Source organism: Lycorma delicatula, chromosome 2 (genome assembly GCF_047948215.1).
Source record: "Lycorma delicatula isolate Av1 chromosome 2, ASM4794821v1, whole genome shotgun sequence".
Classification (NCBI taxonomy): Eukaryota; Metazoa; Arthropoda; class Insecta; order Hemiptera; family Fulgoridae; genus Lycorma; species Lycorma delicatula.
The window spans coordinates 40,966,373-40,981,289 of NC_134456.1; the positions used below are offsets into that span (position 1 = coordinate 40,966,373).

Below are 14,917 nucleotides of genomic sequence, written 5' to 3' on the forward strand. Positions count from 1 at the left end.
CACTTCACTTACTTGGAATGAAATTTCAGTCAGTTTAATGTTTTTTATGTTTAGAAACAGATCACATACTATATTTTATAGAAGGAAGATTTGCTGGTTGGCTTCAACATGTTAGATGAGTTTAAAACATGATTAGTTTTATGAAAATTATGTCAATGATTTGGTAAAGCATGGGGGAAGTCAACATGCATATTGAAATGATAACCACTGTATTGCTGGGGAGAGAAATGCAATCTATACTTACTTCTTAAAAATACATTTCATAGTTGTACAAAAAAAATTATGATGATATTAATAGTTATTTTAATTTGCAATTTTAACATTGTTTAATTTCAGTATAGTTTGGCTTTAAAACTATTAGCTTATAACAAATAAGGAATATGAGTTACAATTTACATTTATAAGATGGCATCATAAAAATATATTATAACTGAAATTAAGTAATGTGGCAGTAGAAATATATTTATACATTAAGTGGTAGCAGGTACAGGTAAATGGTGAAGAAAGGACTCATTTAATTAAAAATAAAAAGGAAAAGCATTCAGTAGTTTTACTTTAGAGCTGAAAATTTAAATTACATATATAGTTTTTTTAAACAACCTGTTATTTCGTCTTGTAATCAATGCAAAGAATAATTATTGACTGTAAACAAACAGTGTTAGCAATGGCTGGTAATTTTTCACAGCATAAATTAAGTTACATCTTATCAGTTATATTAAACGGAGATTGTTTTTTATCTAAAAGGTAACATTTTCATAAAACTGGTGGGTGACTGAAACTTTGAGACAATTTACTGTCTGGATAGTTGAACATTGTTTGCTGAAAGAAAAATTATGATGTGTTAGAACCATTGGTCTCTCAATGGTTCTAAAATTACATGTAGTGTGTTTGTTCACTTTTCTTTCAACTTTTCATGGTCTTGGCTGTAAATGTTTATTTGTATTTTATGTTAATCAATTAACTATTGCTTTACTTATAATTTTTTTGTATTATTAAAACTTAGTATCAAAGCCCAGATATCTGCTTAAATGAGTAATTATGTTAGTACATGTGAATGAATTAACAAGTTCTTAAATTTAGTTTATTTTAGTAAATGATACTATGTACTATGCAAATAAAAAGAGAATTTTTTTCTTGAATAATTACAATTTTTTATTTTTATTTTGTTTGTTAGCACTGTTAGCTGAAGCAAATAGAGTCAGGCTGTTACAATTTAGAACATATCGAGCAGAAAAGAATTATGCTGTCAGTAGTGGGAAGTGGTCAGTGTCTCATTTCTTTTACTTACTGCTTTAATTTTTTTTTCTTTTAATATATAATCTTGTACTACTTTTAAAGATTCTTATTACAAATAATAAAAATCTTTCTTTAAACCCATTGTTAAGTCAGTGATATGACTTTGAAGACATTGTTCAGTTTAAAACTTTTCATAGCACCTTTTTATTATTTTTTTCTCAATAAATTTGTAATTATTATTCTCTGTTTTTATATAATAACATTATAAAAGAAGTAGACATAAATAAAATATGGCCATCACTTTTTTACTAAGATTTTTTCTCTGCAGTTAATGATATACAGTGTTGTAAGAAAACTGATAACAGTTTTTTCAAGTTTTTAGGCAATTGCTATTTACAGAAATTAAAAACTTAAAAGTATAGGAATTTCTAGTTACTTTTTTCCTTCCTTTTTCACTACTACTAAAATTATTTAATATTATGTAAATAAATTATCTGGTTGTGATCTTTCATGATTAATTCTATTACATGAATTTAACTTTTTTTTTAAACTGTTGTATAATTTTTTGTAAAATAAAAATACTTTGTAGTATGTATTAGGTTTAAAAAAAATTCTCTAGTAAACTTTATAAACTGCAACAGAATCTTAGTAAGAACTAATGCAAAGAAAATTAATTGCAATACAACAGAAAAGAACTGAATGACTGTTGCTGTAAGGCAATGTATGAATAGAAACATATCGCTTTTTCATCAAACAAAGGTAATAACTATCAATAATGTGGAAATTCTGTTTCATTCATATAATAATAAAAATATCTATATTTTGGAATATGAAGGAGGATTTAATAATGATGTATGAGTTTGTAGGATATTTATTTTATTATTAATTCTTTCTTGAGAGGATTCCATCTGACACTATTATGGTAATTAGTTTTACAAACCTTTTCCCTAAAAGTACAATAAATTCTAATAATAGTAATACACATAACATTGTCAATCAAGCTAATGCTAATCTTCTTAAAATATCAAACTCTGATTTCTCCTTTCTAAAAATACTAATCTAACATTAAGATTTCCTCTACAAATATTCAAAGCCTAAGAAATAAAACAAAGAATCTGAAATATTTCTTTCCAACACTCATTGGCTGAAGCCATTTCTAAACTAGGTAATTTCAAGTTTTCTGAAGCTTTTTCTTCTAGAATTGCACATAAAATTGGGAAAGTTTTTGTTAAAGACTGTCTTTTTTTATTAATTTAAAAGTTACCATATATTGCCAGAAGAAATAAATTTTGAATGCTGTCCTAGTCTAATATTGATATTGATGGTAATTTATAGTTTCCTTCTAGTTCTTTTTAAAATACTTATCTGTTAACAATTTTATCTATTTAAAGGAGCAGAACTTTAGATGCCTAAGACCTGTAGTATGTTATTTAACATCATCGTATTCATAAAAGAATGAATGAAGGAAAGAATTGAAAGAATGAAAATTTCAGTTATGCTTTCTACTTCTTCTGAGGTTTATAGGATGTTTAGTGGTATCCCATTTATCCTGGGAAAGTGTAGGATTTCAGTGACACATTCTGCTTATCTCTGGATAATTAAGAACAAATTTTATAGATGTCATTAGTACATTATAATGATAAAACAGTAAAATCACAGTTATACATACAAATAAGTTCAGAAATTTTATTATTGTATAAGTAATATATTCGATAGTAACTCATGATAACAGAGTTCTTCAAGTAGTTAAAACAATTATTAATTTTTTAAATAAACGTGTGTTGGTTTCTGCTAATTGGTTTTTTAGTGTAGTTCTGTTTAAATTATATATTAGCTACTCCTTATTCATTTTACAGGTATTTTGAATTTGAGATTCTAACAGCAGGTCCAATGAGAGTTGGCTGGGCTCGTTCTGACTGTCCACCAGGTTCACAGTTAGGCAGTGACGAGTATTCATGGGCATTTGATGGCTTTAACGTACGTATTAAACTTTTTACTTTCTATTACAGTTCTGAACAATCATAAAATATAAAATTTTCAAAATAGTTACAATTGATTATTACTGAGTACATTAAAACGAATTATGAGCATCAATAATACTTAGTACACTGTCAATTTAGAATAACCTTTCAAATTCTGTATGAAGAAAAATATTATCACATTTTAATAACTGGTCTGGTTATCAAATCATAGCAAATGGCAAGTTTGGAAAATATTTAATGGCGATTGTTGATTCTGTTTACATTTCTTTTTTTAAATTTTAGTGAGAATAAATTGCCTTCTGTTACAATTCTAAAATAAAATTATTTGTAAAGTATCACTATGTATATAATACGGATTGAATTCTCTTTACTTTTCTTATTCTTTCAAAAGTATGATTGCAAATAACTTCATTAACATGAAAATTTCCAATTTGATATTTTCATTTTATTTCAGTTACTTATTTCTTACAGTATTTTTTTATAATTTTGCTTTGAAAATTTTCAGTTAATAAGAGTTTAAATTGTTTTATTAAATCAGACCAGTGTTTCTCAACCTGGTTGTTGTGACCCTTACAGGAGTTGCAGTGATATGAAAAGGGATGCGAAATTAACCTATAACTTTACGAGCAAACAACAATGAAAGCATTTTATGAGAAAAAAATAATTTATTACAAACATTTTTCTTACATTTATAAGTTCATAAGTAAAGAAAATAAATTATTGAGATGGTTGCATTTGTTTTTCATTTAAAAGTTTCTCCGTACATGGATCACACAAAAACAAATTGTTTTCAAGTGATAAAAGATGATTCATATATTTAGTTTTTAGTATAACCATAGAAAAAACTTTTTCACAGAGTTAAGAGATGTGATGAAAGGAATTAATATTTTCAGTGCTTCTGTGACTGAATTTCCTTATTCACTTTGATGAGCAAGCCGAAACATATCTAAATCTTCAGATGTGAATTTTAGTTGTAACAATGTAATTGTAGTTTTATTGGCAGATATTTAGATGAGCTGGTCATGAATCTCAACTGGTAACAGCAGCTGCAACAACATTTTCACTAAATGGATTCAGTACCCATTTCTTCGAGAAATCGTTTTTATCTTCCAGGAAATACTCTAGCTACTGAAGTTTTATCTCATGGAAATACATCTTCATTCTATCCAAACTGTGGTGAATAACAGTATCTTCTTCATCAAGGTATTTCTCAATTTAACTGGAAGTGACTGGAAAGATATCAAAATTTTTGCTTTGAAGCTGAGCAATCGAGATATCAAGCTTCTTAATGAAGCATGAACTTTGTCTGTCAATAATAAATGTTTTTATCACGCGACCCTGTAAAAACACATTCAAGGCATTTAAAATGCGAAAATACAACAGCTAAGTAAATCAACAGCAACATATACTCATTATTTTGCAAAGACACTGAGAATGACATTTCTTTATCCTGGAAAAATATTATTAATTCTTCTTGTAATTCCAATAACTGGGTTAATACTTTCCCATCAATAACCATCTGATTTCTGTTCGGAAAAGAAGAAATTTTTTTTCACCCATTTCATCACATAGTTTAGCAAACAACCTATTCTGTAATGGTTGACATTTAATAAAATTTACCATTTTTAAAAATTTACAAAGAATTAGTTTGAGATTTTATGGCAAGAGCACGTCAAGACGCACGTGAAGTGCATCTATTCTGTCCTTTGTATTAGACGATCTTTTAATTTTTTTCGAAATTCACTGTTCTTTCCTGTTATCGCCTTTGTACAATCACTACATACAGCAATACATTTTGTCCAAACTATGCTTTTAGTTAGCTATACTTACTTATAAGTTATAGTTTTTAGTAGCCTCATAAAAAAATATCAAGAAGACATTGTCCTGTTGAATGTATTGATTTGCAAAACAACATATTTTCTTTGAGTGATCTGTCCCTATTGTAATTAAATCTTACAAAACATAAGAACTGAGAAATGAACAACATTTTACTTAAAAATAATCTAATTTTAGGTTTTATATATATTATATCTGACAATACAGAAACAGCCGCGAACAGTAAGTAAAAATTAGATAGTCTTTAGATAACTTAAATCTTGTAAAGAGCTTAACCCGACGATTTATTGATAACAAAAAAAAATGTACACAGCACAACCGAAGCTAACACACGAAGAGAACTGCTTGACAAACAGCTGACATCATCATTCCCACACTCTAAACAGAATTGTAACAATAAATAATCTTGTTTTATGTTGATGATTTAATTTTTGTTGGTATGTTGTTTGTAACACTGCTCACTGATTTGTTGACAAATTCTAGCCCATTATTGCAAAATCAACAAAACTGTTGGTTCTCAAACAACATTGTGTCTGTGACCTTGACCAAAAACTGAACAGTTTCCAATTGTCAAATTAATTTTGATGGCTTCATGCTTTCATCAGAGAAGACTTGAAAGCAAACAATGCACTGTGGCTTTCCATCCATCTAGGTAAAACCATAATTTTCAAACAGATGCTCTTCTTACTTTGGAATGTATGCAGGAAATTGAAGACCAGGGTTTTACATCTTGGCAGGCCAGGTGGGATGACTCCCTTATTGGTCGTTACATGCATGGCATATTTCTATTTGTGTCTGATTTGCACGTGGTTAGGTGGATTTCACCCAATCGGTATATTACACAATTCCTTTCTGGGCATGGTTTTTTCAAACTGGTTAGGTTTCATTTAGTAGAGTCAGGTCTATTCCGGATGCAGGGTTGATGACACAGTGGACCATGTCCTCCATGTCTGTCCGTGGTACGAGGCTGAACGTACCAGAGTTGTAGAGAACTTGAGAGAGTGAAATCCTTTCTGGATTTTTGAGTTAATTGGAAGGTTCCTGGGGAATAGTTAATAGTGGCTGGTTTCCAACGTTTCCTTGCATTATGTAGATCAGCTGAAGGTGTTTAAATGGAGTAGGATCCTGGGTGGCTAGGGTTTCCGCCAAGACATTTGAATGGCTAGAGGTAGGTGATTTGGCAATGAGCATTGGTTAATTCAAAAGCAGTGATTGTTGAAGTCGAGTGGCAGAGCCACTGTCCACGGGGCAATGACTGCGCTACTGAGGGTATGGTTTTCCATGCAGCCATGAGGTGTAGCACGTCTTGCCGAGAGCAATCTTCAACGTGATGGAGTAAATGTCACGCGGTTAATTTAGAGCAATAGTTGTTAAAGTTGGTTGGCAGAACCACTGTTGGCAGGGGGTGACTGCGCTACCGGGGCATGTTAGTCCATGCAGCCGTGAGGTGTGGCACTTTCTTGCTGAGGGCGGTCTTCATGTATGATGTTTATAGTGTACAGGGATGGGATGTAGGTCTGAATTTTGTTGTTACGTATAACACTTTTTGAACAGTATGAATTTAGCATTATATTGCCTCGTTACTTAGTCGGTGGTTGAGGCACTTACAGTTACAAGCATTGGTATTAAAATTGGACTAGGTGTGGGGTTCACGCTTCCGCAGACTCTGTTAGCTAGTTCAGAGGATGATATTGTAGGAAAAAAAGAGTGAAGATGTCTGAAATAAGCCTAAAGCAAAGGCGTTGGCTTAGATAATAATTTTTACTGATGTAAATGTATACTGAGGCATTTGTATTGGTGGTATCCCGACCGGGTCCTGGCTAATGACTGTGAGATGTAATCAGTTAGCGGGTCTTAAGATGACCTCCGGTAAAGTCCCTAAGGAGTCGGAACAGAGGGAGTGATGGGGCAACCGGAATCGTCACAAGGTGGGGGATGTCTTCCCCTACAGGGTTGGGATGCCATTGAACAATCTTGTCTTTTTACCAATTAATTCACTTTTTATAGACTGCTCACTTCATTTTTTTTTTACAAATTTGTACATTTTGCATAAGAATCTAATTGAAAAAAAAACAACTTACACTCCTTAATTGTATACTAAAAAACTAAAACCTCAATTATTATTTTTTTTAATAAACTATGCTTTAAAAACTTTAATGAAGGTACCAGACGGACATTCAAAACTTCACATGCTTCACATTCAAAACTAAACTGACGTTCTGCAATCCCTTACAGCTCTTTTACACTGCTGAGAGCATGACATGTTCAAAAGTATCATATGCATGTTCAAACATGATGCTTTCACAGCTAATAATATGTAAGCAGACCAAATTACAAGGAGCACATCTACATCAAGTTGGAATCTGTAAATTGCTCATGTTAGTACACTTCATACATGCATGTTCATACCCGTCCCTATCAATGCAGCTAAACAGTTTTAACTATGTTTCATTTAATTGTGGTTGGAGGTTTACAGAATATTCATTATATATATTTTTTCTTTCAAACTTTTCGAGGTCATGGAGCTAAAAAGGTTGAGAATCACTGGATCAAACTATTATATGTTTGTGTACATTATTACAGTATATCATCTTAAATCTAACTTGGTTTTTTTCTTAACTTGAGAAAAAAATTATTTAGCATTGATCTTTTGAATTGTCACAAACAAGTTGTTAAAAAAAGTTGAACTTCACAGTTGTATGGATTAATTTAGATCAGAATTAAGGAGCATAAATTGAATGAACAACAGACAGTGAATTATAAAATGAAAAGTGGATAAAATGATTACATGGGAGTAGATTTAGGAATTTGATAGTTCTTGCTTAATATTCTATTAATGTAGCTGTGGCATGATGGTAAACAGACAACTCCAAAATAATATTTATACATTTATTTATGGTATATTTTTTATATATCAGTTATCTTTTAATAATAACAGTGTTTATTATTGTGAATATATTTACTGTTAGTTTTTTTTTTAATTTTATATACTTAATCATTAAGTGACAAGCAGTTAAGAGTTGTTATTTATAATTTGTGTTTACAAATTCTGTAGTGCGTAATTGTTCGTGAATCATATATTTATACTTCCAGTAATTTTGAAGGTTATTTTTTCAGCTGTTTATTTTGTAATTATATACTTTTTTTAATTAAATTAATTGATTTTGTTGTTAATGTTTTATTGACATGGAATATTCAGGTAACCAAGGTACACCTAAATTCTTCAGAACCTTTTGGAAGGCGTTACCAAGTAGGCGATATTGTGGGAATTTTCCTTGACTTATTTGATAGAACAATAAGTGAGTACAATGGATGACGCTTTATATTCACATTGATTTCAACAAATAATTTTTCCAGTATATTTATTTGTATTTATAAATTCAATTCTTTTTTTAATTCAACTATTATTTATTTACTTAAATTTTTTGTTAAATTTTAAATAATTTAAGTAAGTAATTATTTGTGTATTTTTTTCTGTTTATCTTTTTAAGTGCACCTACTGTCTGCATAATACAATGCTGATTATGTAATTTAATGTGCTTAGCTCTTAAGTTTGGAATTCAATTACAAAAGTAGTTTCTGTGTTTGTGTTTTTTTAATGCCACTCCTCACACCAGTCTGCTTGAGGTAATAAACAATGGTAATTTATAGTGTTTGAAAAATTTTGCGCTTGACCAGAATTCAAACTCTTAATCTTCTGGATGAAATCTTATTTCCATTAATTTTACAAAGAAATAATCTTTTTTTTTAATTTTAGGAAAATAGTAATATTTCGTTTTTTAGAGTAAATGTTAGTAGTAGTCAAACAAATTTAGTTTTTAAAAATTATACTAGTAAAACTTTTAAGTTTGGCAGGATGTAATTTGATCTTTTTTTTTTTATAAATCTTTAACAAAGAATTTGAAGAGGTCAAAGTATATTTTCTAAAATATAGTATATAAGCGTAATCTTTTAATTAAAAGTTTTGGTTCTTGGTTTGAACAAAAATTTTCCCCCATTTCTGCATACATTACAGCACAAGAATCAGGATAGTTATTGTACCTGCATCAAAGTTATGAGTGGTGCATTTAAAACCAGTCTGAGATTCTACTATATTTGGTTTTGTGGCTATTTAATTTAGTTTACATGCATGTTTTGACTCTTAAAATTTGCATTTAAATTTTTAATTTTTAAAGTTAATCATTGAGATTATTATTTTTTTCTTAATTTTTTATTAATAATATTTTATTTATCTTATTTACAATTTAAAATAACAAAAAATGATAATTAATTTTTATTGATAATTTTGTTTTTATTTTTTTAAATCACAGACAGTTTGAACAGATATGAAATAGTTAGCATTGGCTAGTGGAATAAAGTCTTACTAAAGACAGATTAATTAATTTTCTGTACACACAGCTTTAACAGTTGTGTTCGAAATGTTCTCTCTCAGCAGCAGTACCTATTTATGTACCTGTATCATGTTAAGGGACACCTTCCTGAGTTCTTTTGAGATACTGGGATATCTCACAAGAGCTGTTTAACTCCTTGAGATTGTATGGCTTATTTTTGTAAACTTTTTTTCCAGCGTGCTTCAAAAATCCGAGGAGCATGATAAATCCAATGAACTGGTGTGTCATAAATGTTAACAATGATCCTTTCTTTTGGAAAAATATCATATAGATGGGCTAGATTTTGCATCAATGTGTAGCAATGGCCCCATTTTGTTGAAAATAACTGTATAATGAGCACATCAGAGGTCAGAGTGCAAATTCATCAAGTGCAAGTTCACATATGGTTTTTTCAAAGAATATTGGTCCAATGATTTCGCACTGTACAAGTTATGACTAGATACTGCACACCAAACACCAATTTTGACTTTATAAAAGTTTTCATTCAGAGCCCACAGGGATTTTTTGTAGATGACTGGTCTATTTAAATTCACAAACTAATGAGACTGTAATGTAGTTTGTGAATTACATATCTTGTTTAATGAAACTATGCCTTATTCTAAGAGTAAAAGAGAAGAGGACCCAGTATCCCTTGTTGCATTGAACAAGGAAATACTAAATAAAAAGTAATAAATTAGTAAAACAAGGAACTACTCAGGAACTGTTATTTTTAATTGTTAATCTTAATTTCCTGAACCAAAGTAACAAGGCAGGGCTTGAATTTTAATTTTTGTAGTACTCGTTGACAGCCTCTTTGCAAAATATCTGTTTGATGCAATAAACATGATATTGACTTATTGGGTCTGTTTAACTTTAAATGTCATAGATGGCCTTTGGGGTACGAATAGTACAAGTTCTTTGTTTCTTTAAATTTATAACAGAACCTGTCAAATTATATTTTTCTGCTAAATTTTGTATTATAGACTTCACCAAAGAACTTAAAGCAGTGCATTTTTCCTTTAACATTTCTTGAGTTAATTTAAACAGTTTACTGCTAAGATAAAGCTCAACTAAGCCCATACAATATTTTTTAATATTCTATATATTATTCAAGAGTAAAAGTAAAAAATTAGTCTTTGGAAAATGTGACAAACAATAGACTTAGAATACGCTAACACTGAAACATGACCAAGAATTTTCTGTGATTAATAATTAATTGGGAGTTATTTTTCATATTGATGACTAAGGCTGCAATATTTCACTGTTAATAGAGATAGTATATATACTTAACCATTGCAGTAACAATAAAATTTTAAGCATATCATTTTAGTCTATATAAAAGAAATGATTTTAATCAGTTATTATATGATAAATTAAGTAACTACCAAACCAAATACTCTTTCAGGCTAGCTTTAAGTTAAATGTGCTCTACATAATTCAGTTGTATATAATTGCTGTCTACAATCCCTTTTGAAATACCGAAAAATAGAAAAATTCAGTCCTGTCCATACTCATAATTTTTGGTTATGAGTTTTGTAGCAGCTGTTGTCAGCAGCAGCTACAAAACTCTGTAACCCATGCATAGGAAAATTGTTCTGTGCATTATTTGTATTCGTCAGACTGTGGGTGCTAGTTCATTAAACCTGGCTTTGGGTTTGTAATTCGTTCTTAGAATGCAACTTTTACTGAAGCTATTTTCTGATATTGTTCAAATCTATTAATTTTTATTAATAAATTGAATCAAATTACTTAAATTGATTATAATTTGTTACTTACATCACAACACTTTCAATTGCTTTTATGGTCTGTGATAACATGTAAGAGCAATTGAAAATATTATGGCTGGCGTAAATTAAAAACAATCTTTGAAAGCAAATTTGGATTAATTTGCCATTGAAAAATTGACAGTTTTATATAACCTCCACTGCCAATCACTAACAGAGGAACATCATAAAACTTCTTATTATGGTTTGAAAATAATAAAACAAATAGTTGTAATCAATTGCCGCTTTCTCTTTCTAAGAACCCCAAAAATTGTTTTAAACATATTTTATAGTTTTATATAAAACTTTTATTCATTCTTTTTATTTTATATCTTGTTCTTTACAATGTATCTGTGTAGCAAAAATTTGCATAAAAGTTATTTGTTGAAATCTTAGTGAATATTTAAAGTTGTCAAATCAAAAAAGCATCATTTGCTTGCAATTTATGGATGTCTTACTACAAGATTACTTTGTTTGCATCATGTGCTGTCTTTCAAGATATTACTGTATCAGTCTGTCCTTATCTAATTGTTCATTTTTCTGGTATATCATGATTTAAAACTGGATACATCTTTTTGTGTGATCATTGCATAGTCATACAATAAATTAATTATTTTTAATCAAAGTTCATGGTGATTTTTTTTTCTTTAATAGTTCATATTAACAAAATTGTTTCAGTTTTCTGTTTTTCTGACAGTTTAAATTACTATTATTCTAATATTTTTTATTGCTAAATAATCTGGAAGAAATCATTAATAAAAAAATAACATTTTTTTATAGCTGTGTAAAAAAACTTCCTGTTCTATTAAATTGTCAGTAAATTATAAATATTAATATTTTTCAAGTTGCTTAGCAGACTTATATTCTTTTCTAAGAATTTTCATTTATATATTTAATATAATTTTCATTATAAATGTAAGATAGACATTTTATCATTTTTCTGATTAACGTATCTTTATAAAGTTTTTTCTCTTTATCTTTTTTATTCAGTAGTATTTTATATCTATTTTTCTGCTTATAAATGTAGATGAGCATAATGAATTGTTGCCAGTAGAATTCTTTCTGAGACTCTATTTATTTCTTATTTCTTTTTCAGAAATTCTAATATTTCTCTTTTCCCCTCTATATTTCTTTGAAAAAATTTAATTATACATTTCGTATCAGTGAAATTTTTTTTAGTATCATGTAGTTTGTGCATTAAAATTTGCCATTTAAAAATGAATGACTGAAAAAGTGTAGATTAGCAGCATTTTGTTGCACATAAACTCTGTAAATACCACTGTGTAAATTTATATAAATTATTTTTTTCTTTTAGAAACTGTAATTAAACTGTAAAAAAAAATTTTTCTTCCATTCATTGTTATAAAAAATATATATATAGATATATTAATTTGCACTTATATCAATCAAAAACAGCATATGGATTTTGTTATTTAGCTTGTGTGATATCAGTTATTGTCAAGCATTGTTTTATAACATTGTATTGTATTAAATCACAGAAACTGTTGAATGATATTAACAATAACTGATCGTTAACATGGTTAGTCTTTGTTGTTGCGTGTAATATATGTGTTTGTGCATTGTTTTCATTTATTAAGGAAGAGAAAGTATACTGTGGAACAGCTGAGGCATTTGGTCGACAGTGGCAAGTTGGCGATGTGGTCGGAGTATTCCTAGACCTTATGGATCACACCATCAGTAAGTGATAACCCTGATCAGTTGAAGACCTCAAGTTGAATGGCAGTTGATTGCACTAACTTTATCGGTACCTTACATAGAATTTAATTTCTTTATAATGTTGTTAATAAACTGTGTGATTGCTCCTTTTATGGTAGACTATAGGGAATATAATGAGACAAATATACTGCTGCACCTGTGAAACAGCTTAAAAATTTTACTCATAATTTGAAGACTAGAAAAAAAAGAATAATATTCTTTAATAGTGGCGGCTCATGTATTGGTACTGTGGAACTAGCATCCCCTATTTCCACTTGATATTATCGATATCATTTAATATATGAGTCCTTTTTTCTTTAATTCTTTCTTTATACTGGTACAATATATAATCTTTAAGCTTAATGTCAGTAGCCATGCCCCAGTTTATGAAAAAGATACTGTGCTTCATAGCTCCAGCGGCATGGTTTGGCTGTGTGCGCATGCACACATACGAGTAGGAAGCTGGATGTGAGGCTGCGAGGAAGAGTGAGTACTGTTACTCCCACAGTACCAACCCTGGTGTGCTGGTGGAAGATAGTTTTTTTTTATTCTGCGTGTGTATGTATGGAACATTTTTGTTCATTCCGTTTTCTAGTCTCGTCAGTGGAAGGAATATGAAAGCAGTTTAGTTGTTTTTTCAGTAATGTTCAGAAGATGGTGGAAAGCAAGGGCTCGTTGATTGCCAAATCTGTTCAAAAACATGCTGTAAGGGCGAAAAAGAAGGTAATTAGTAAAAACTAATTATGTATTTGTTCTGTGTACATAGAAAGTTAAATTAAGCACCATTGAATTACAGTGTTTTTAAGCGGACAGTTTATTAAGTTATTATCTAATAATACTAAAAAATATTATCTGTATTGACATTTTATGATTTATTTGGTTAAACCAAATACACGATTTTTAAGCGGAATATGGTACATGGTTTAAAAGCAGATTGTGCTTAAAAACCGTGTACCATATTATTGAATGTGATAAAGTGTGGAATTAGATTATTATCCTGCTTCTTCCAGCTGTTCTATTTGATTCATTTTTTTTTTTTTGGTTCTTTTATTTTATAGAAAACTTTAACAATGGCCTAGGAAAGGCCCAGAAAAAAATTTCTGGAGCAGTACTCCCACTAATTTTAGCTATGAGTCGCCACTGTTCTTTAATATTATAATTAAATTATCATTAATTAAAAAAATTGTTACATTCATAAAGATATTTCTTAATAAAAATCTTTTGGTATTAATTCTGGGCAAGATGGTGAACTCCCACAATCCCCTAAGTACTTCAAATAGCCTCTAAGAATTGAACGCCTTCTCTCTTTAACCTTTTGTTAAAGTTAACAAACCTTTAACATGTTCTTAGGAACTGGTATAGCTTCTGTTTGGAGGTCACCAAACTCCTTAGTAGAATTTGAAATTTGTTATGTTGCCAACATTGCAACATTGTGTGTGATTGGCATTGGCTTGTGTGAGACCCTGTTTGCTATTTAGTGACTTATAAAAAGCAAATAAAATTCAGCTAATAGCTGTAATGGCATTCATAAGAGATCCGTTTGTGATCTAATTTTGAATGTGCTTACAATGCTTACTTTGTATATTTGTTTTAATTGAAAATTACGAGGAATTTCTCTAAAGTAAATTTTTCCTTAAGGTTTGCGAACCTGTGTCATTCATGACCATGCTAGTTAATGTACACACTTTATTGTTGTCTATAAGTTGTCGTGTTGTATTTTTGATTACGTTTGTGTTATTACATTATAAAATGAATAGGAAAATTGATGTTGCCGCCGACTGTGAAATACATGGAGTCATATGTTTTTAAAACCATCAAGTAGTTAAGGTTGCTGAAATTAATAGGCAGTTAGTTGCTGTGTACGGTGATAATGTAATGAAGGCAAGAAACGTCCGAAAATGGTGTGAAAGATTTTCAAATAACAGAAATAATGTGCATGATGATGAACATTTGCGGAGTCGTTGATGAAATCAGAAAAGATTGGCACTCAACAATTACCGACCTGGCCCTTTTT

General features: G+C 29.7%; 1 protein-coding gene across 1 annotated transcript in view; it reads left to right on the forward strand.

Moving 5' to 3' along the window:
- Positions 1-14,917, forward strand: part of RyR (Ryanodine receptor) — a 559,410-nt gene that overhangs the window by 314,733 nt on the left and 229,760 nt on the right. The window contains exons 25-27 of the mRNA XM_075355178.1: positions 1,175-1,262; positions 3,093-3,213; positions 12,786-12,885. Of these exons, the coding sequence (XP_075211293.1) occupies positions 1,175-1,262; positions 3,093-3,213; positions 12,786-12,885 (309 nt within the window). The remainder of the gene's footprint in view (positions 1-1,174; positions 1,263-3,092; positions 3,214-12,785; positions 12,886-14,917) is intronic.